The sequence below is a fragment of the Ochotona princeps genome, chromosome 29 (genome assembly GCF_030435755.1).
Source record: "Ochotona princeps isolate mOchPri1 chromosome 29, mOchPri1.hap1, whole genome shotgun sequence".
NCBI classification, from domain to species: domain Eukaryota; kingdom Metazoa; phylum Chordata; class Mammalia; order Lagomorpha; family Ochotonidae; genus Ochotona; species Ochotona princeps.
Window position 1 is genome coordinate 6,771,669 of NC_080860.1, and position 23,351 is coordinate 6,795,019.

Here is a 23,351-nt window from a genome sequence, read left to right on the forward strand (position 1 = left end):
TTGCAAAATTACTCCCTGGAAGGCCAAATCCTGCTTTTGATTACTGACACTCCCAGAAGTGGGAAGGCTGCATGAGCTCGATGACTACTGGTCCCCCACAGCGTAGGCTTCCTTCCACAGAGCTGGAAACATTGCCCCCACCATCCATCAAGGACATCTCTGTTAGTGCTAAAATGCCATGGCCCCAAGCCCCTCGAACAGGTGTTTAGACATGGGAGTTAACAGGTGAAGGAAGTTCTCAATCAGCACTGCAAGAACTGAGACAAAGTGGAGAAGTATCAGAACCAAGCCACACTGGAGCAGTTTTCACTGGGTGCCTCGATGCACCAGTCAAAGGAATCTGATCAGTGTCCGCCTTACACAAACCTCCAAAGTCGCTGGGAGGAGCCACGCAAGGATTGGTCTCTACAGCTGCCAAGCATGAGGGACAGAGCCAGAGCATGAGAGAACGCAAGGGACCGGTGCAATAGCAACAGACAGCTGGCTGTTCGTCGGCATGCTACGCATCCTCCTCCTCTTCTTCCTGATCTCTTGCGGCCTCCTCCTGCTCCATCATTATCCCTCAGGATCCTTCACCATCTCAGGATCCGTTATGTTCAGACACATAATCGGTGGACTCAAACACCTCCCCTTGTTTGATTATGGAAAGAAATTCACTTTATGCACAGGATCAGAATTACTTCAGAGGTAAGAAGATGCAAGCACAAGAGGGATTAAGTATATTGTCCTAGATCACACAGCTCAGAAGAAGTAAAGCTTGGCTTTGCCCCAGGTCATTCCTATTCCAAAGCTGTTGCCGACCAATGTATACTTGATAATGGGGAGGTGACTGCCTGCACACCAAGACAGCCAGCCTATTATGCAAAACAGCATATGGGTGACAGAGGTCAAGACTGGCCAGAACCAAGCAATGTAGCCATCTACCGGCAAAGCCTCAAGCTCACACAACCTTTAGTCTTGCAATGTCACATCCTACTACTACATGCTGCACAGACCAGTTCATCAGGCACAAGCCAGGATCCTAAAACAGCCTACCTTTTCCGTGAGGTTTGGTGCCTGCCCAGCAGCTCCTCCCCAGCCTGGCCCCCTTCTCCTGTTTGGTTCCACGTGAGCGAGTGCCGTGAAGGACGCCATTGTTGACAGGTCTGGTTGTAAAACGTTACAAGGGAATATTGACATCCAGGGCCCGGCCGCACCCTCAGCCCACGGCCAGCCAAGCAGCAACCCCCCTGAGAACGTTTTTCCACCACAACCCACTCAATCGGCCTTTTCACAGGAGCAGGTGGCAGGCGCGCTGGAGTGCTGGCATTTAGTGTTTGCTTTTGTTTTCCCCTGGTGATGCTTATTCAATTCCTGGCGGTCGTTTCCCAACAAGGAGAGTGGTGCACTGGGGCAAAGCCAGGGACTGGAAAATCCAGCTCGTGTGGAGCAAATTCCTCTCCTCACTAGCGCTTTAATCTACAAATTAAAATCTACAAAGTGGCCACACCAACCCCTAGGGAGCGTTCCTGATTTATTAACCTTCTAATACGCTAGGGGAAGTTATTCTAATCTAACCCTGGGTGGACACAGTGGGAGCCTTGGAGGGCATGCCCCACATGGGATGTAGTCCAGTGCAAATAAATAATCGCACACTCTATCGGGTCTACAAAGCACTTTCTAATCATTTTATTACTTATTTCACACCACACCAGCAAGCTGCACAAAACCATGGTATTATCTCGCTAGGGAGAACAAGGAGGCTATATAAATTTCCCAGCATTGATTCCATGGGTGTTGTGTGATTGGAGAGGGGCCAAGGAACACAATGACACCTTTCTCAATGACCCTGAGCACCCATCGTTTGGTACAGCTTTGCTTTGGGGCCCCTTGCTAAATCTACAGGTAATGCCTTGTAGGGTGTAGTTTCAGTTTCAGACTCAGTTGGGCTGATTGAATGAGTCCTACGTCAGTACCCTGCCATGAACTTGGCCACTGGCAGTCTAGTCTCTTTCCTTCTCCAAGCTTCAATCTCATACCTGGGATATGTCCTGAGGTTGTAAAGCGACACAATGCAAGGATAGGCTTAGTGTACACTGAAGGTGTCTTGCACAAAAGCCACAAGTCTGCGGTGGTAGAGCAGCTAATCTTCTACCTGCTGGTGCCAGCATCCCATGCGGGTACCGGTTCATGCCCCAGATGCCCAATTTCCCATGCAGTTATTCACTTATGGCCCACAAAAGCAACAGAGGATGGCCCCAAGCCTTGGGACATCATACCCATGTCAGAAGCCAGGAAGAGGCTCCTGGATCCCAGCTACTGATTGCCTCAGCTCCGGTCACTGAGGCCATTTGGGCAATGAACCAGTAGATGAAAGACCTCTATCTCTCTGTCTCTCCTACTCTTTAAATAAAATCTGTCTTTCAATTAAAAATTAATCATAAAAACAGGAGCTACACAGTAGCCTAGGGGCTAAAAGTCTTCACATGCAAGGGATCTCATGTGGGCACTGTTCGTGTCCTGGTGTCCCTGTTTCCCATCCAGCTCCCTGCTTGCAGCCTGGGAAAGCAGTTGAAGATGGCCCAAAGCCTTGAAACCCTGCACCTATGTGGGAGACCCAGAGGAAACTCCTGGCTCCTAACTTTGGATGGGTTTAGCTCCAGCGATTGCGGCCACTTGGGGAGTGAGACAATGGAGGGAAGAGCTTCCTTTCTGTCTCTCTTCCTCTCTGTATATCAGAATTTCCAATAAAAATAAAATAAATCTTGGGCCCAACATGATAGCCTAGCAGCTAAAGTCCTTGCCTTGCATGCCCTGGGACCCCATATGGCTGCTGGTTTGTGTTCTGGCAACTCTGCTTCCCATTCAGCTGCCTGCTTGTGGCCTGGGAAAGCAGTGGAGGACGGCCCAAAGCCTTGGGACCCTGCGTTGGGGCTCTGGGCTTTGGCTTCAACCAGACCCAGCTGCTGTAAGAATGTGGGAAGTGAAACAGTAGATGCAATCTCTCTCTCTCTCTCTCTCTCTCTCTCTCTCTCTTTCTCTTTCTCTCATTCTCCCTCTCCTAACCTCTCCCCCACAGACTTTCAAAGAAGTAAAAGAAATTTTGAAAAAGAAAATTCAATACCTATAATGAACAAAAGCTGTCTGAGGGGAAGGAGGAGTCAGGCAGTGACTAGAAAAGGGGGAGGAGGGAATTTTCAGGGGGCGGGGTTATGTCCTATGTTTGGACAGGAGCACAAGGTTGTGTATTTGTCAAAAAGCGACAGGTTGGCCCCAGCGTTGTGGCCCAGCAGCTAAAGTCCTCGCCTTGAACATACTGGGATCCCATATGGGTGCCGGTTCTAATACCAGCAGCCCCACTTCCCATCCAGCTCCCTGCTTGTGACCTGGGAAAGCAGTCAAGGACAGCCCAAAGCCTTGGGACCCTGCACCCTCATGGGACACCTGGAAGAAGATCCTGGCTTCTGGCCTCAGATCGGCTCAGCTCTGGGAGCAGGGGTTGGGCACAATGGTTAAGATGCCACTTGAACCACCTGGGTTCATGTTCCAGCTTCACTTCTAATTCCAGCTTCTTGCCAATGTGCACCCTAGGAGGCAGTAGGTTGACAGCTCAAGTACATGGGTCCCGGCCACTCACATGGGAGACCTGGTTTAAGTTTCTGGCTCCTGGTTTTCTCCTGGCCCAGACCATTACTGCAGGCTTCTGGGAGAACAAACTAGCAGATAAGAAATCTGTGTGTGTGTGTGTGTGTGTGAGAGAGAGAGAGAGAGAGAGAGAGAGAGAGAGAGAGAGAGAGATTGTATGTGTGTCTTTCAAATAAAGTAAATGAATAAAACATTTGGAAAAAAATCAATGAAACAAAAGAAATTCTGTCAATTGAAACAACTTGAATGAATCTGAAGGATGTGAAGCCAGACACAGAAAGACCAAGCCTGCCTCACTTCGCTGGCATGTAAAACTGAAAATCGTCGAACTCAGTGGTAGAGAGTAGAAAAGTTGTTGGCAAGGGTTGTGAAGGAGAGGGAGTGGAGCAGTTAGGCAAGAGGTTCAAAGTTTCATTTCTGCAAGATGAATGAGTCATGCAAACACAATCAGTAACCCTGCACCAGGTGCCTGAAATTGGCTAGGAGGGCGGCTCTCACATGTTCTCAACAGAGAGAAATTGCAGGATAAGATGAGGCACCCACTATACTAACAGGTTTCATTGTAAGGTGCATGTCACCAGATGGACACGTTCCTAAACACTCAGGTGTACATCTTAACTCTGTACAACGCTTCTTCCTTAGTAAAGACAGGTGGCATGATGTGAACAAGGGAGCTGCTGGTCACGCTGTGAGGTGGACATGGGAAGACAGGATTGCAGCTAACGCTACAGTTGAACGAGAAGGGCTGTCCTGGGCATCTGTGGGCTTGATGAACAACCATGACTAGAGAGGTACTTCTTCAGACCAACTCAACATCACAGTTTCTCTGCATATGCCGGCTCAGCCAGCCTCCTGCTGGCCCTAAACACTGGCCTCCCTGGAGCCAGGCTGAGCCCTAGAGTGATGGATGCAGCTCACGCCATCCCCAGAAGTGGTCTGGTGAATCGCTTCCCACTCACCAGGCCTGAGAATTCTCTTCAACCACAAGCACAGAGAGGGAGACACTCTGCTTCAGGGTTGAAAAATGAGCATCTGTGGTCAGGAGCTGAGAATGAATTGCAATTCAGGAAGGAGGGAGTTTTATCCTTTTAGGAGTCTCAGACCCATGAATTCCTGAAGTACTTTGAAAAGTTGCCCTTTTCATTTATTGGGATTTTTTTTCTATAGGGCTTCTTGCTCTAAGTGGGTTTGCAAAATGAGTCTTCCACCCATATTAAGAAGCAAGGGGAGAAGAAGAAAGGGGAGGGGATGTGTGGGCAGGTACCCCGAGAGACAGGCGAGATGGTTGGTTTCCAGCGAAGGTGTATGGAATCTTCTGGAGTTTGGGCATCAGGACTGTGTCATAGGTAAGCTCTGGTCCAGCCAAGCCACCATGGCTCCAATGCCCCCCACCTTACTCTGTGGCTGGGTAGTTCGGGATCCAGGCAAACCAACTTCCTCCGCACACCAGCTGCAGGAAGAACAGGCAACTTCCTTCCCTCTCTGAGGTCACCTAGGTCAACAAGCGTGACCCGGTCACATTCGGCCAGCCTCCTCAAAATGCTGTAGAAATTACATGTCTGAGCACCTCCAATGCCAAAATCCACAGTGGGAAATGCTCTGAAATCCAAAGCTTTTGGACCACCAACTTGACAACACTGGTGGGAAATTGCCAACCTGCCTTTAAGCATGAAACTTGTTTCCTGTACAACATTTTTAAAAATAGGGAGTAAAATTCCCTTCAAGCTGTGTGCCTAAGGTGTAGAGGAAATAAGCATAAGCTGATCATCCAAAAACCCCCAAAACTTTGAAATCTGAAACACTTTCTGCTCCCAAGCGCTTCAGATAAGGAATCCTCGGCCTGTGGGATCCTTGCTCAAGCCACGTGGTGTGTGAGAACAAGGAAGAATGCAAAGTGGAAGCTCCGTGCTACTGCTTGTTAGTGTTCTGCAGCTGACAGAAGGCAAGCTGCAGCCTGAGATTATGGGAAAGGGATCTCCTCCATCATCTACATCCCAGGTCCCACCTGAACCAGCCGTGTGACCCTGGGCAGGTCCGTTGGCGTTTGGCTTACCAGAACCCAGACCACGTCTCAACACCCAACAGCAGTGATGGAGCATCGTTCCAGCCCAGATGCTGTGCCGTGTGCTTCTGCACCTGCTGGGCAGCTTTGGAATGTACCAGCTCATGTCTGGACAAAGGAGAGATCCTTTGACTCTGGACACGCCCTAGGGAGTCGCGTTCAGCCAACAGGATGCAGAGAAAGTGACTCCCGAGGTGAGTCAGCAAACCACACCTGGCTTTCACCACTGGGTAGGCACAAGGGTCCCCTAAGTGTACCTGAAGACACAGCACTACACGGATCACATGCAGCGAGCCAGCTGGCCCATGCTGCATCATGTGAGAAGGCCATCCTGGGCATCCAGCCTTGACCTTCCTACTGCCTACAGTCCCAGCAACTGCCAAGTGGGTCCTCCCAAATTCCTGACCCACAAATCACGAGCCAAACAGAAGTGCCTCCTGGTGCTTCTCCCTTCACACGAAACCCACAGGCCACCTACCAGGCCTGTTATTTTCACTGCAGGTGATATGCATAGAGCATTCATGGTGGCTGAGTTTGGGGGGAACTGGCTGCCTGCACGATTGGTTATGAGAGGACTGAGGTTAATGGCCTCTTCTTGTCTCCTTACTAAGCTGAGAAGGCACTGCAGTGAGAGCTGAAGTACCTCACAGTCCCACTTTGGCTGGCCTGGATTTAAAGGTTTGGATGGTGCCCGGCATGGTAGCCTAGTGGCTTAAGTCCTTGCCTTGTATGCACCAGGATCCCATGTATGTGTTCATGTCCATATATGCGTCCAGGATCCCATATATGTCAGTTCATGTCCTGGCTGCTCCACTCCCCTTCCCGCTCCCTGCCTGTAGCCTGGGAAAGCAGTCGAGGGCGGCCCAAAGCCTTGGAACCCTGCACCTGCATGGGAGACCCAAAAGAAGCTCCTGGCTGCTGGCTTTGGATAGACTCAGCTCTGGCTGTGTGGCCACTTGGGGAGTGAAACAATGGACAAAAGATCTTTCTCTTGTCTCTCCTCTTGGTATATCTGCCTTTCCAATAAAATAAATATTTTTATCCTAAATGTCTTAGTCTGGGAAGTTGTTAGGAAATTGGCTATTCTCCGATAAAACAGTATTTTCAATAGCAAAAGCAAAAAAGTTCAGAGAAAGAAACATTCTACGACAAACCAGGAATAAACCATTTCCAGCAGCCAGGGAGCCCCAACTATTTCTTTGCAAACTAAGCTTTCATGCATATTTCTCAAATGTCTGTTATTTGTATATTATCTTGACTACATTCACCAAATCTGGACACCAGTCGTACTATTTTCTTTATGCTCCCCTTCAATTAACCTTAAACTAACTCCCTTTTCCTTCTCCTTTTGTTTCTCTCTCCCCCTTGTTTCATAAAAAATCAACTTCCTTCTAAGCAATGACATCCATGAAGTCATAGGTTCAATGGTTGCCCTTGTGACATAATGAATTAAACCTGTAATCCCAGCATCGCATATAGGTAGGTGCTGGTTCAAGTCTCAGGGGCTTCACTTCCAAACAAGCTCCCTGCTAATGCGCTGGGAAAGCAGAGGATGGCCCAAGTGCTTGGATCTTCGCGTCCACTGTGGAAGACCGGAATGAAGCCTGGGTCCTGCCTTCATTTGGGCCCAACCATTGTGGCCACTTAAGGAACGAACCAGTGGATGGAAGATTTCTCTCTCTCTCTCTCCTGCTTTCTGTAACTCTGGTTTTTAAATTGATTTTTAAAACGCTTTTAAAAATAAAAGAAATCACATTTTCTATGTACCTGCACACCATTAAACCAACTCCTGGGCTAGGCGTTTGGTACAGCTGCCTGAGACATCTGCATCTTGTGTCAGATGGCCTGTCTTCAAGTCCTGACTCTATTCTCCACTCTGGTTTCCCACTAATACACACCCTGGGAACCAGCAGTGATGGCTCAAGTCCGTTGGTCCCTGCCACCCACATGGGAGACACAGATGGAGCTCCTGGCTCCTGCCTTCAATTTGGCAGAGGCCCAGTTGTTGTGGACATAGGCAGAGTGTGCTAGAAGATGGAAGATTTCTCTCTCTATCTCTGACTCTCTGCCTTTCGATTAATTAATTAAAAAGAGATGAGTCTCATCTTACACATCACAGGTCCAATGTGTTCATGAAATCATCTCCTTTGGCCCTGGTCTGGGGGCAACCAAATAATAGAATCTTGAATTTCAGGCTAAGATGTTTTTTAAGTTCCAGATAAACCTTTCCAAATCGCCTTGGCTCATATCTTCCTCAAAGGATGGATGTTTGAATGATTTCATTTTTTTCGCTGTGCTTTGCCATAGCCCTCCCATTTTTATCATACGTAGTGACTGGTTCTATAACCCAAAACCATAAATGAAGGTTGGAAAATGACCAAGACAGCCTCTGCATTTCCTTGCTGGAGAGACGAGATGAGGATCTTAAGGCCACTGACTTATGCTCTTAACTCTGCATTACCCCACCTCCCTCTCGCTTTCTGCATGTTGGAATTAGAGCAAATTTCATCTCTCTGCCCTCCTCCCTGAGCCAGCTGTCACCGGGCGTGTGGGGAACAGGAAACAGCATTACACGATTAGCAGGGAGCCTGGCTGTTATCACACTGACTCGGAGAGCCACTGTCCTCGTATGTCACTACCTGCTGCAACCAGGGGGCTGGGACTGGGCCTCAAATAAACTCTGTGAACAAGAGGGAGAGGCCCAGTTCTGCTGCGCACAGACGTAGCGTTGCCATTCTGTGGGCACTTGCTCCTGTAGCCTCAAAGAGCAGATGAGAACAGTGAGGTTCTGTGAGATGCAATCACTTGCCTCATGTGGGTAATTGAGGCAAAGAGGGGATTAACTTCAGAACCTCTGTAGGCGCCACTCTGCTTCACTGCCTCCCTTTTCCTAAGGACAACTCCAAAGGACTAGGCTGCAGATCCTGCCTGCTCCTACTGATCCGGGTGGCAGTTCAGCCGCTTGGTGGCCCAGCACAATTGCTAACATGGGCTGCAGACACACGAGGCTCTCACATGTACTTCTGACAAACATGCAGGTTACTGGGCACCTACTGGCACCCAATCACCGTCGGCCTCCTTCCTGCCTTTTGGGGACCTGCAGATACTGAGCAACCGGTGAGCTCAGCCAGATCACACCTCCGACTCACCTGCCTAAACAAAAGGCTGTATTCCCAGAAGCTTCTGGAAAGACTCACAGCTGTGCCGCCCCACCCATCTCGCCATCTATCATCTGTCCAATCAGCAACCAGAGCCCAGGACCTGGGACTGACCAGGGGATGTGCCCAAGGGGGAGCCTGGTGAGGGACATAGACTGGGCCTCAATAAATTGGGAAGCCACGGTTGGTGAGGGCATTGGTGGATCCAGGTAGCATGGCAGGAGGAATGCAGTGAGATGTGAGATATGCTAAGAAGGCCAATCAGTAGGGCCTGGCCAGCTAAGTCCTACCATTGCGTCCTTGGACACAGTGGTGCCCACTCTGCCCCTTCTGTACAGTACAGACTTTCCCCTGGAGGATGGGCAAGTGACTGGGCAACAGCATGCCCTGGTGCAAGGAGCCATCAGAACGGCAGGAAGTCTGAAGGCCGCAGGTGCAAGATCCTGGCATGCTCAACTAAGGACCACCTCCGAGCTAAGATGGTATTTTGTCCTCAGTTTTTCCACTCACCATAGGACCCAACTCCGAATCTCAAAAGCAGACACTTACAGCCAAAAACACTACCAGCACCACTTTAAGAATCATGCAATAGGGCCCAGCGCGGTAGCCTAGTGGCTTAAGTCTTTGCCTTGCATGTGCTAGGATCCCATATGTGCATGGGTTCATATCCCGGCTGCTCCACTTCCCCTCCTGCCCTCCGCCTGTAACCTGGGAAAGCAGTCGAGGATGGCCCAAAGCCTTGGGACCCTGTACCTGCATGGGAAGAAGCTCCTGGCTTCAGATCGGCTTAGCTCTGGCCATTGTGGCTGCTTAGGGAGTGAACCAGCAGATGGAAGTTCTTTCTCTGTGTCTCTCCTTCTCTCTGTGTATCTGCCTTTCCAATAAAAATAAACAAATCTTATGCACAGGCACCCCTGAAGCCAACAACCTCTTTCATTGTTAAAAGCAAGAAACATTAGGGTTAGCATTTGGTGCCAAGGTGAGGACCCTGCTTGGGATACCCACATTCCACTATGGAGTGTGTGGGTTCTGGTCCCAGTTGGACTCTCCTTTCTAGCTCCCTGCTAGTAGGCACCCTGGAGGGCAGCAGGTGGTGGATCCCAAGGCAGACCTGGATCAAGCTCTGAGATCCTAGCTTTGGGCTGGCCCAGCTCTGCTTGTTTTGGGCATTTGGACACTGAACCAACAGGTGAAACATTAATCTTTCCGTGTTTGTGCCTTTCAAAAAATTATTTTTGAAGCATGCATAATTGGATGTGGTTGACCCACTATCTAAAAAAAAAAAACAACTTGACATGGCATGTTTTTCTAACCGCCATGTTGAAACCACGAAAGTGCAGCCTTTCTCCAGCCTAGGTCTCTGACTTTCTGTGAGTAAAGATGTCCATTTGCCTGACTCCAGTTTCACATCTTTCCGAATGGATAAGGAGACTCATCCTAAATGACCTCACTTTATTTTTGAAACAGTAACCAAGAAAAATGGGGCAGGGAGAAGAGTAGGAGGAGGAGGAGGGCGGGAACACTTCTTGGTCAAAGGAATCAAGATGTATCTTAATTCTTTTGCCATATGGTTCGTTATTTGGAAGCCCATGAAGAGGTAGAGAGAATGCTTGACAACATTGGCAATGCTTGTACAATCCTTCCCGATCAGACTGAATTCCCACTGTGGACATTTGCTACAACCCTTCTATCTGTCATATCAGCAACTGCGACCACAGGAGATGTAAAAATACCGAGCCATTTTTAGCGCCAGCTTCAAATCCCCCAGGGCCCTGGACACCACATGGTGTCAAGTTTGTATTTCACCCCCAGGAAATCAAGTCATTAACTTCTCTTTCATTTACCACGAGCTGTTGCCAAAAAGAATAGCATTCATCGGCTGTGACTTATGGGAAGAAAGGGGGAAGACTTCAACAGCAGAAAGGCAGCAAAGGAGAAGCAGAATGCGGTAGTTGTTGCTGCCTAGACAGATGGTGAGCCCCGAACCCCCTTGCACCCCTCACACCTTCTCCCCGCTGGAAGATTCACCCTCCAGGTGGCCCACCATGATGTCACCCACCCAAGAGGGTCATCAGAAAGTGGGACTGCAGGAGGCTCATTTTCCCCACGCCTGTCTGTATTCCTGGAGCCCTGTGGGCAGGAAGCTGGGGGTGGGGGACGGTGCAGGCTCACCTGCAGAATTTGGGGGATGCTTGCAGAGGAGGGGATGGGGAGCCCCTACCTTTGCATCCTGGACATTCTGTGCAGCTCCATGTCATCACTGCCCCGGAATCCTTTGGCGAAGGGATTGTTCTCAATCTTCAGTTGCGTGATCTGAGGGAAGGAGAGGGGGCCAGTTGGTTTTCACTGGACTGCCACGAAAGGACCTCGGGACATGTGCTAATGAGAAGTGTCATGGAAACGCAGTCTCCAGCCGCCAAAAGCAGCAAATTAAGCCAGGCCCGTCAACGGACCCAGCACTTCATTCACGAGGAGGCTTTGAAAACATGCCCCACATCAGACTACTTTTTAAAATGGGGAAAAAAACCTGGATTTGGTTTGCCCAATAATTGGAGTCATACTCTGAATCATTCCAGCCTGGGTTTTTTTGAGAGGTTTGTTTTGCTTTTTTTGTTTTTAATCTTGGGCATTTTGTGTTTCAAACATGATCTGAGCCTCCACATTTGGTTCCCCCTCCCTTTGGAGCCTGCGCACACTGGCCCAGCTCCTGAGCATCCGGCTGTAGGGTGGCAACCTCCACGTGGAGAGGCTGGCCCCAGCATGTGTTTCTGGGAAAGCATGACTTAATTATTGCTTTCAAACATTCTCCCCTGCCTCACTGCATGCTCATTTCATGGTTTCGCAGGCAGAACTGGTGAGCTCCAATGGAAAATAGTGCCAATACACCCCAGGGACTTGGTCCTGGCGCAGTAGCCTAGTGGCTAAAATCCTTGCCTTGCATGTTCCAGGATTCAATATGGGCTCCAGTTCATATTTTGGCTGCTCCACTTCCCTCCAGCTCCCTGCTTATGGCCTGGGAATACAGTTGAGTGTGATCCAAAGCCTTGGGATCTTGCGAAGAAGCTCATGGACCATGGCTTCAGATCAGCTCAGCTGTGACTACTGCGGCCACCTGGGGAGTGAACCAGCACATGGAAGATCTCTCTCTCTCTCTCTCTCTCTCTCTCAACCTGACTTTCCAATAAGAAATAAATATTTATTTAAAAAAAAAAACGACTTGGGACACCTGCCTCCTGTATTATAGGAGTCTCAACTACTCCACTTTCAACCCAGCTTCTTGCTCAATGGCATCTCGGCAGGCAGCAGGTGGGGCCCCAGCTACTGCGTTCCCTGCCACTGATGTAGCAGACTCAGATGCAGTCTCGGCTGCCTGGCTTTCGCCTGGCCCAGCCCTGACTGTTTTAGGCACTTGGGGAGTGTGTCAGCAGGTGGACGGTTTCTCCCCTACCCTTTCCTCTCTCTCCCTGTAAAATAAAATGAAATTTATGAATTGTAAAGAAAGTCCATTATGTGATCCATTATAAGCAGATCAATAAACCCCAACCTACCAGAACGATCGCAATCACAAGTACTTCAAAACTTCATGAAAGAATGAAACTAAGAGAAGTTCACTTGAGTGCACAAAGTTTGGAAAGTCTTGTGTGTCTTTTCCTGAATACGCATCACCATGAGCTTTTGGGAGACTCCTTGCAGACAGTAACTATAGGTCCAAGCCCCCTTAACTACCCAGGCAAGAAGACAGAGTATGGCCTTGGAAGTTTGCATTGCCATGTAACCCAGCTGAGTCATTGAACAGGCCTAAACTTTTAATTTAGACGACACATATTGTATCAGTGTGGATACGGAATAGCAGGCCCAGGTGACAGAATGTGTGCATGTGGAGTGTTCTAGAAGCATTTGCAAAATGCTGCCGAGAGGGAAGTGGAGGGGGGGGGGGAGTCTGAATTTTTGCATCAGGAATTTCAATGTGACTCAAACTTGAGTCCTTCCAGGCTGCTCTTCCTTATCATTGCCTACCTGCCAAACACCTGTCCAGGATCAGCCTGACAGCCATATGCAAATCAAACCACTTTTAGGTAAATTCATTTCACCCAGGAATAGGAGATCAATTTGCTGTGTGATGAACTAGAGTCACTTGCAAGTCAACAAAAACAGAAAGCAGTTGTAACACATGCCTTCTTCTGATGGCCATGGAAAGCTCCAAACACAGTGCGGACCTTCTCTTTGCTGCAAAGAGAGGCAGGCACTTTTAGAGGCGTGTTTAACACAAACTAGTCCTCAGCTAAGACCTGGCACTGAAAAGAGAACAACTTTGTAGGACTCCCATATTCAAGTTCCCCTAAAAATCATCTTCGCTGCTTCAGTAGTGTGAATAAACTTTCAGAGTTTCCGTACAAGGATAACTAATGAATGTTATCTCTCATTTGCGCATTTGAGGCATGCTTGTATTTCCTGATTTCTTCACGAGATACCTGTAAGGATTCCTTCTTAGACTCCTGCATAACAAATGTAAAATCATTATATGTACAGTCATAGCAAAATATATGTCCCTAATATTTTTTAAAGATGTATTTATTTCTATTGGAAAGGCAGATCTACAGAGAGAAGTAGAGACAGAGAGAAAAATCTTCCAACTGCTGGTTCTCTTCCCAAGTGACCTCAACAACCAGTGCTGAGTCCATCTGAACCCAGGAGCCAGGAGCCTCTTCCAGGTCTCCCACATGGGTGCAGGGTCCCCCAAGGATTTGGGCTGTTCTCTACTGCAGCTGGAACATAAATTGGTACCCAAATAGGATCCCAGCACTTGCAAGGAGAGAATTTAGCCACTAGTCTATCATGCCAGGCCCACTATTATTTTTTGAAGATTAGTTTATTTTTGCTTGAAAGACAGAGTTACAGGGATGAGGAGAGAGAGAGAGAGAGAGAGAGAGAAATCTTCCATCCACTGATTCACTCCCCAAATGTCTGCAATGGCCAGAGTGGGTTTGGGGTGAAGTCAGAAGCCAGGAGCTTCTTCTGGGTCTCTCATGCAGGTATAAGGGTTTCAAGCATTATATCGAATGCTAGCATTATAGGCAGAAGCCTAGCATGCTACACTACAACACTGGCTCCATCACTAATACTTTTAAATATGTGATCTCAGGAGTTGGTGTTGTGGTGCAGCAAGTTAAGACACTGCCTACAATGCCAGCATTCCACATTGAAGAAGCAATTCGCATCCCAGCAGCTCTACTTCAGATCCCTGCTCCCTGCCAATGCTCCTAGGAAAGTAGCAGAAGATGGTCCAAGTGCTGGGGTCCCTGCACCCACGTGAAAGAACTCAGATATCTGGTATCATCGTAGCCTGTCCTGTTGTTGTGGGTACTGCAAAGTGAATGAGCAAATGCAAGAGTGATATATTTATCTCTCTTTCTGTCACTCTGTTTTTCAAATAATTACAGCTTTAAATACTTTATATTGGGGCTGGCATTGGGGTACAGTGGGCTACATTGCTATTTGTGATGTCACCATTGCATATGAACCCTGGTTCCAATCCTGGCTGTTTCACTTCCCATCCAGTTCTCTGATAATGTGCCTGGGAAAGCAGTGGACAAAAGCCCAGGAGCTAGGCCCCTGGTGCACCCAAGTGGAGGTCCAGGCTCCTGGCCTGCCCCAGTCCTGGCCATTATGGACATCTGGGAAGTGAACAAACAAATGGAAGATTTCTCTTCTCTCTGTCTCTTCCTCTCTTTCTGTCAATCTGCCTTTCAAAAAAAATTTAATCAATCTTTTAAAAAATTAAAAACAGGATTTGAACTAAGTGGCACTGTGGAAGGGGTAGAACTCTGGAGGCAGTGAACAGAGCCCGCAGTTGCCCAGCACCTGGAGGAGAGGATGAGAACAAGAAGAGTCACAGAGGACTTTGAGGACAGTGAGATGACCTGCATAAGACTGCATGTCATATCCTATCGTCCAAACCCACAGAAGCACAAACCAAGAGGGAACCCAACCGCCAACTGTGGAATGTGATAATGATGTGTTAGTGTTGGTTCACTGAGTATGATGAACATCCCTTCTGGTGGGAGATGCTCTGCTTGTGGGGGTTGAATGGCAATGGGACAAATTCTGTTTCCCACTCGGCATTCCGCTGTGAATGCAAAAGGACTCATTTCAAAACCTATCTTTTTTTTTTTTAAATTATTTATTATTTAACTTCAGTAATTACATTGTATTATGTGACACAGTTACATAGATACTTGGGTCAAAACCTATCTTAAAATAGCTTTATGGGTGGGTGCTGTGATGTATGGGCTAAGCTATTGCCTGGGATGCCTGTGTTTCATAGTGGAGTGACTGGAACTGATGGAAGCTGCATTGGAAGCAGCTTCTTATTAACATGTGCCCTGGGAGGCAGCAGGTGATGGCTCAAGTACTTGGGCCCCTGCTACCCAAGGGGGAGACCTGAATAGAGCTTCTGGCTCCCACCTTCAGCCTGGCCCAGTCCCAGCTTTTGCTGACATCTGGGAAGTAAACCAGTGAATGGACAATCGTGTATGAGTGAGTGTGTGTATCACTCTGCCCTTAAAGTAAAATAAGTCTCTAAGAAAATTATTACCCTTGGGAAATGTTAGCATACGGGCTTATGTGCACATGAAAATGTCCGTCTGATTCTGTGTATGTTCTCTCCCACTTACAAAATTCCTCCACCCCTTCTCTCGCAAATACACACCTGGCCTTCCATGTTCTGCCAAAAGCCTTCACTAGGTCTGACCTCTGTGTGCCATACAAATGCACTCTCTCCAAATCAACATAAAACCGGATATCCGGCAAGGGGAGGGAGGGATGGAGCTGGGAGAAACAAATATATAAATGCCAGCTCCAAGGGGTGAGACAGAGGTTGTAAAAATTAATGAGAATAATTGTTGGGAATTCTTGCTTTTGAAACAAAAAATTAAAAAAAAAAAAACCTCATGAGGGCCAAAAATCTTAATTATGTCTCTCCATTAAGGGTTCATTTCCTGGTCCCCACCAGCAAGCTCATACCTCATAAATACAGGCTCCATGCACAATGATTTAAGCAGGAGGAAAATGGCGTTTAATGGCAGAGCAAGTTATATTGGGGGGATAGACCTGTGCGCATACACGGCCATTGTTGCACGAGCCGGGGAAATGAAGCGATCACGTGGCCCGCTTTTTAACACCTAAATATTTCTAGGGCTTGCCCCAGGAGCTGCTGACAACCACCGTGAAAACCTTACAGAAACCTGTTTCACAGAGCGGCTGTCGCTGGGGAAGATGCGGGTTTTGAAATATCTTTTTCAAGCTGTCAACCATCTGGGGAAATAACTCCCAAATCCAGCTTGAGAATCACAGCTGCACTGGGGCGAAAAATGTGTCTGGTTGTTCAGAGCTCTGCCATCTCTGGGAAGGCAAATGTAGACGAGTTCCCTCATGCCTGCTACCCCCACCAGGTACCTGCACCCAGATGCAGAAAAGATGGTTCTGAAGGTACAGAGTTCTCGGGCCCAAAACATCGGTGGTTTGCTTTGTCCCAAACTGTGCCAGTGACTGAATCCCAGGCACTGCTTTTCTTTCCCTGCTCATATATCCAAAGTAAAACGCTAGACAAATAGTCCTTGAATTGGCGACATGATCAGAGAATGAGCCAACCCAACCACAAAGACTAACATTTGTCCTTAGTTCCCAACCACACTCATAAGAACTGACTTAAAATCTAAGTCTTTCAGATGCTAAACAGCCAAGAAATTACATGGAGTAGGCACAGAGTCTGCAATTCGGATTAGGTCGCTTTGTTAAAAGAAAAACGATCAGCTAAGTGGCCCACCAATGGTCTGATCAATCATTACTAGCATTTGGCACCAATTCCATACCAGGCCCTGCACTATACATTTTCTATGGATTATGTCACTTAACTGTCACAACAATCCCATAAGGCAGATGTTCCCATTAGTCCCATTTTACGGATAATGAATGTGTCCCATCCTGTGTCCCCAAAGTCAAATGGGTTTGAACCCAAGCAGTCCGGTCCTCGAGTGCACCCCTATGCCCTAACCAGTGGGGAGTACAAATTCAGCTGGCTTTTACCCATGAAGTCAGAAGTTGCAACAGCCGGTCCAGGTGGGACAATAAAGTAGCGAGACTGAGTCCACAAATCACAGGAAACCCTGGCACGCTTATTTAAATCACACATCATATATCCACACTGGGAGTGTGTGCAGGAGCCATGGGGCTGGCTGGAAAAGCGCACTGCTTGGCCCCACTCCTGACAAAGTAAAGAGGTGCCTCTGCGTAAGAGGCAGGAAGCCCCGCCCAGGGGACAGTCCCAGAAAGGGGCTTCCCATGAGGCCCCTCTTCCAGGAAGACCAGAAAGACTCAGCTCAACCGGCCTCCCTGGCCCAGACAGCAAAGCAGAACACAATCTCTGCATGTGTGGCCACCACATACACACATGAAGACAGACATTTTCACACCCATGCACACACAGTCCTCCCAGCCTGCGGTCAGCAAGCACACGCACAGGCCTCCTTGGACAGATACCCGTATGGCACTGGGGGGAGAAAAATGTTCAAGACAGCAATTGGAGTAGGTGGGGGTGTGGCGCTGGGATCTATTCATGAAGGGCTGTGCTGGCCATATCCTTCCAATGTTGCACAAGATTGTGTGACAATGACGCCTCCATAAAGGCATAAACAAGGCAGAAAAGAGAGCAGGCGCTCACTCTCCCCAAACACACCCACCGTATCTAAGATCCCAGCGACCAGAAACAGAGAAATTGATCCCAAGGATGTAGACACCACGTGTTTTCTTTGGCAGGTCATTTTCATTCATCCACCACTTCCTGTCTTCTCTGTATGAACTTGGCAGGGGGGACTGACATATTGTCGTGTTCCCTCTGTCAGGTGCAGACCCTGGGAGCCTCCAAGCACACACACACACACACACACACACACACACACACACACACCACGTACAGATACAGATCCAAGCTTCCTCCCTGCTCTTTTCCCCATTTATTTTTCCTGTGATCATCACCACAAAGTTAAACACGGGTTTACAGCAGCCGCAGAGGGAACGGCTGTCTGGAAGCCAGACTCCAATTGACCTGAAATAGTTCGTATAACTTCCAGGGCGTTCATTCCTCTTCGCCATTTTGCTCTTGTGGGTTCCACCAGCGGAGGGCAGAGGTGGGGGTGGCCAGGGGTGGGAGGAGGGACGCGACTCTGCCTACTCCTCCTTGTTGGTTCTAAAGTCTCCTGTTTCCGGAAGAGTGAGTTTTCCTCTAGAGGGAAGGAGACTCCCTCCGGATCTGGGTTCCCAGACAGGCCAGTCCTTGTGGCCTGGAAGGGACCATCCATCACAGAGTGGCCTGGTCACTGACAACCTGAATTCGAAGTTCTCCCACAGCATTATGTAACAGCTCCAGCCCCAGTGGAGACCTTATCTGCCACCCAGCCTGCACTGAAATGACCTGCCTGGGTGACTCGAGGCTGTGGGACACTAAGCCTGCTTCTGATCCTTCCCTGTCCTCCACACAGCTCTTCCCCACCCTGGTTTAGCTGGTAGGGACAGGGGCTGTGACAGCAGGGGAACTCCCTGCCCCCACAACATCCATCAGATCAGCTGCCACATGGCTTGTGCTCACCGATCCCTTACCACCACTCCCCTACACACACACACACACACACACACACACACACACACACACACACTTTGCCACCTGCCCCAACGCCATTTGAGATGCCTCTAAAAAACAGCCTGGAGGAAATTCAGATCCTAACTCCAAAAGAGAAGGTGGCCCCATGAGAAGCCATCCCAGGTCCCAAGCACAGAGCCCAGAGCCAAAGGAACACAGTCCATGGGCTTGGCAGGATGCCTTCTTCTAGCATGTCAGTGTTATAGCCATTTACGGATGAACCGGTTTGTTTCTTATGGGTGTGTGTACACAGGGATACTTAAACCAGTCTGTGGAAGATGCAATCAAAAGAGACATCTATTTGGATGTAAACAATACCAAAATTCATGCATACTCAGATGTGTGTGTGCGTGAGAGAGAGAGAGAGAGAGAGAGAGAGAGAGATGTGCTCAAGCTCACCCCACACTTGTGAATCCAATCAAACACTTGCAGCCCGTAATAAAGGCTGCAGCCCAGGGTAGACGTGGGTGCTGCTGCAGCAGCCTGGTGGAGGAATGCACTTGCCCTTGAAGTGCCACGGGAAGAAACCCCTGTGAATGTGTAATGGAGCTGGCAGCCCCAGGCGCTGCTGGCTCCTGCACTTGGGATTTACCTTGTGGTTCTGGTAGGAAGTAACGGCGATAAAGGCTGTCTCGGGAAAGACATGGGTGCAGAACGCGGTGTTTTTTGAGCCAAATCCATTATTTTCGTCCGCCTTCACGATGTGTAATCGGGGCTGGTATTTGTGCATGGAATTGAGGATAATCTAAACAAAATAGAGACAACGAGATTGTAAGAAAATCCAAACTCTCTCTGTTTCCAGATAAAACCCTTGCTCCTCGCTCACACCCACTGACCCTGCTGAAGTAGCCTTGTTGGGAAGCCTCTCAAAAAATATTTTTCCCTCCTCTTTTGAAAAGAGGCCAGTGATTTCATTAAAAAGAAACATTTCAAAAATGACATTTTCCAACTGAAAAATCCAGGGTAATATTCCAGGAATCTACCCAAGGCATATAGAGCAGTAAATCAGAATTTCTTAATAAAGTTCGCTTAATAAATTAACTCCCTGCATCGGGACACAGGAGCCTTGCAGGTCTGGAGTAAGCGGTGGGTGAGGCTTGGAGAGGGAGGGTGAGGAGGGGTCCGCAAGGGAGAAACCTTGAGTGACAATTATGGGTGAAGAGCTAGACATGAATAAACCAAGCCTGTGCCCCCCAAAACTCCGAGGTATGTAAAGGAGTTGTCTGGAAATTGAGGGAAAAAGCACCACACCAGCCAATGGAGACCATTTGCTTTATGAACAGACTGGGTCCAGGGAGTGAACGAAAAGAGAGGCTGGGAAAGAGAGGATGGGGGAAGAGGATCCACCACCAACCAGAGTTAGGCGTGGGGTTGCAGGGGAGGTTGCTTTTGGGGTAGAAAGTTCTCCCTTCTTCCCCCGTTCTCCACAAAGGAGAACCCCAAACTTTGTTATTACAAACAAGATACTTGGTTTGATTAGGAAGGGAAGGAAGCCGACCTCTGGCAGCTGCTCCCTTGCCAACCTGGAGCATTCAAAGAGAAGTGCAGCGACACTGCCACACTGGGGTTCTTGGGCTGCCAGACCCCTGACTTTGGAGGCACCTAATTACCAAAGCGCCTGGTCAGGTCCCTGTCCACCGTACCAGCTGCGCGTCCCCAGGCGCGCACGGCCAGCCAGGACCGTCTCAGTATCTTTGATTGTTTGCATTGATGCCCCGGGGCAGGCCCCTCGAACCAGTCCCAGAGTCCGCCCGGGACGACTACAGCGGTGGGGTATTGGGAGGAGGGGCGAGCGGCTCCCAGGTTGGGGGTGGGGGCCGGCTCTGCGAACCCGGGCAGGGCAGCGAAGCTCTAATCTCGGGCGGCCAAGACCGGTCGCCTCCTCGGGGCCGATAGCGACGCCGACCCGGGCGGTGGTGGCGACAGAGAGACGCAGCGGGGCCTCGCTGGCCGCCACAGCCCCCTACCCCGCGCGGCCGTCGGCCCGGCTTAGCCAAATTTGCTTTGACGGCTGGGGACAGTAGGGAGACAACGGCGAGAGGGCGATCTAATGGCTCCTAATTTCCTCAGAGCAGCTCTGGACCAGAAATCCCGGAGCTGGGGGTAGGAATGCGCAGCAGCTCCGAGCACCTCGGGCCCCATTCACTGGTTGGGAAGGACTCTCCTAGGAAGCCCCAAGCACCTTGCTGTGCGCTTTTCCCAGGCATCCTCCAGAAAAGCTAGAGGGAAATCTAGCAGCAGACATGGGGAGTGCAGAGGGAGGTGGTCACATTGAACACCACACAGGGAACCAAACCATCTCATTTTCCTTATGTTTAAACCAAAGGGTGTTAGCCAGACAGGTATTTATCAAACACTGCCCAACTCCAGGCTTACTTCTACCCTAACAAAAATACTGACTGTGGGGAAGCCTTTCCCTTGGGGAGCCCCCTAGTACCTCCTGGTAGCAGAGCCAGGGAGGGAGTGGACACTGCCTCCTGGGGACCCCTCTTCACCGCCCCTCTGCAGGGAACAGCAGGACCCTCAGCCTAAAGTCCTGCGGTTTCCTGTCTGCCCCAGAGTTCCTGGGTTCAGGACTTCATCTCCAAGCTTCACAGGAGCACACTGTTCGTTTGTTCAAACTATCCTCACCCAGACCCTTCCTCCCCTTAAACTGGGGACCAAGTGCATCCAAGCCGCCTGTCTTGCAACAGACAACCATCCACCCATCAATGGATCATCCCTCTTGGAACCAGAGGGACCTGGTCTGAAACCCCTAATCGCAAATACAGACTGTATGGCTTTGAGCAAGTCATCGCTTTCTGAAGACCTTCCCTGGACCGGAGGAACCTGACATGCAGAAGGTTCCTAATGCTGGATTCAGAGCCTGTGTCCTTTTCCAGTGACCATTCCCAACAAGAAGTGTTGAGGACACTTTTCGCAAAATTCAGTGATTTCCTTGGGAGGAATGGGCGATGCCCAACTGAGAATTCAACCAAAGCTATGCATTTTCTAGGTCAGCCGGCAGCTGCACACAGAGCATAGTGCATGCAGTCTCAGGGACTTCACAGCCTGCCCCCCTTTGGGGGCCAAACTAACTCTGACTTTAGGACCCTGGTCTAAGCTTGCTTCTTTGAGGTACAGTGAGGGGAGGGAGAAAGCCAGCCAGGGGAATAAACAGATCAGCCCCAAAGTGAGGGTGACAGAGCTCACCCCTGTGGACTAGTCCCCATCTGTCAGAACAAGAAGAGCTCACAAGAAAGGTGTCCGGTTGGGCAGGAGGTAGAAGGGAAGGGAGGTGCCTCCTGGGAACCCTGCTGGGCTTCAGTCTCCCCGTCCCAACCACAGGCGTGATTGAGGGCCCAGGTGGGGTACCCAGGCCAGAAAGAAGCAACTTGAGTCCTCTCTCCTTTTACCCTCTGGATAAAAGCAGAGTTGACGCTAGCGGATGCAGCCAGCCCCAGCCAGCCAGTCCCAGCCGGCAGGATTGAGGCACTGTCTCCAAATGTCTAGGAAGGACAGACCCAGAGCAGGAAGGGAGGGCTACCAGAGGTCTGTAGGCCATCAGGCACAGGAGAAGGAAGCAGGCGGAAAAAGAAAGCAAAAGGAGACAGGAAGAGGAAGAAAAGGAAAAAGCGGGGAGACAAGAAAGCGGAATGACATCTAGACTGGAGAGGTAGAGGAAGAAAGACGCCAAAGGGGTGGGGATGGAGCAAGGAACAAATACAGAACTGGGTGCCTCAGTGGGAAGGAGGGAGGGGCCGAGGTACTCACATGCCCAAACGGGTCCAGGTGATTGTTGGTGAGCTTGAGCTTCTGGAAGGATACAAGCTGCCGCATCCAGTGTGCCCCGGTGGCAGGCGAGTCTGGGTGCACGTACAGGCGACCCGGCATGGCAGGCTCGGCTTTGCCGGTCACGGACCTGCACCGAGAGAGACGTGACCTGCGGAGACCCGGCAGGAACCGCCCCACAGCACACCTGCCGGATCAGGGCTGTTCAGGCTGAGCTGGGACTACTCTGAAAGCAGCCTGCCCACCCCCAGCCCCCACGCCACCCCAGCTCCCTTAGCCAGGTGCCCCAGAGCAGTGTGTGGGGCCAGCGCTCTGATCTGCTCTTACTTCCTTCCACCCAAACGGGAGCACCGAGGGTCTCCCACAAACACTCTGCAGGCTCTGGCTGTCTCCTTTAAGGGCTTTCAAAAGGGGCTTCCCCAGTCCCGTCCTGTCCTGGCACTATTGGCAGCGGCCAGAGCAATCCACCCAAAGAATGGGCCTCTCCTCTTTTGCCACGTTAACTACAATACCAGGGGCCGATTTTGCAGTTTCATAAAAAAAAAAAAAAAAGGGCTGCTCAAAGCAGGTTCACTCATTAAAAAAAAAAAATCACTGTAAATGGCTTTATGCTACCCACCCTCCTCCAGAAATACCTCCGGTGCTCAAGAACAATACCCCTTTTAGAAATCCACCACCCCCGGTTCCATCACAGACAGGGGCACCTCATTTCCTCTGAGCCTCAGCTTTCTAGTCTATAAAATGGGGACATAATGGAGAGTTTCCTTCTCAAAGTGATTAGCAGAAGGCAACCGGAGGGACTCAGCTGGGCCTCCTAGGGTGCACAGCAGGTATGCAAAATGCTGCCCTGGGGCCCTGGAGGGCGGCTGCTTCCTCGCTGCCCTCCCCCACCTGCCCTGCTGGAGCTTACCATTTGTTATCTGCAAACTTATATCTGTGGTCATCTGCGGGGACAATGTCCATGAGAAGGATGTATTTTGTTTTAGGGTTCAGGCCGGTTACCTTCACTTTGTAGCTGGGGAACATCCGCCTGAAAGAAAGG

At 49.7% G+C, this 23,351-nt stretch overlaps 1 protein-coding gene across 7 annotated transcripts in view; it reads right to left on the reverse strand.

Annotated features, from left to right (window-relative positions):
- TBX5 (T-box transcription factor 5) overlaps nucleotides 1-23,351 on the reverse strand; it is an 83,190-nt gene that overhangs the window by 15,557 nt on the left and 44,282 nt on the right. For all 7 annotated transcript variants that reach the window (XM_058656834.1, XM_058656836.1, XM_058656835.1 and 4 more), the window contains 4 exons: nucleotides 23,220-23,339; nucleotides 22,292-22,439; nucleotides 19,131-19,283; nucleotides 11,066-11,157 (listed from right to left, as the gene is read on the reverse strand). In XM_058656834.1, coding sequence (XP_058512817.1) covers nucleotides 11,066-11,157; nucleotides 19,131-19,283; nucleotides 22,292-22,439; nucleotides 23,220-23,339 — 513 coding nt within the window. The remainder of the gene's footprint in view (nucleotides 1-11,065; nucleotides 11,158-19,130; nucleotides 19,284-22,291; nucleotides 22,440-23,219; nucleotides 23,340-23,351) is intronic.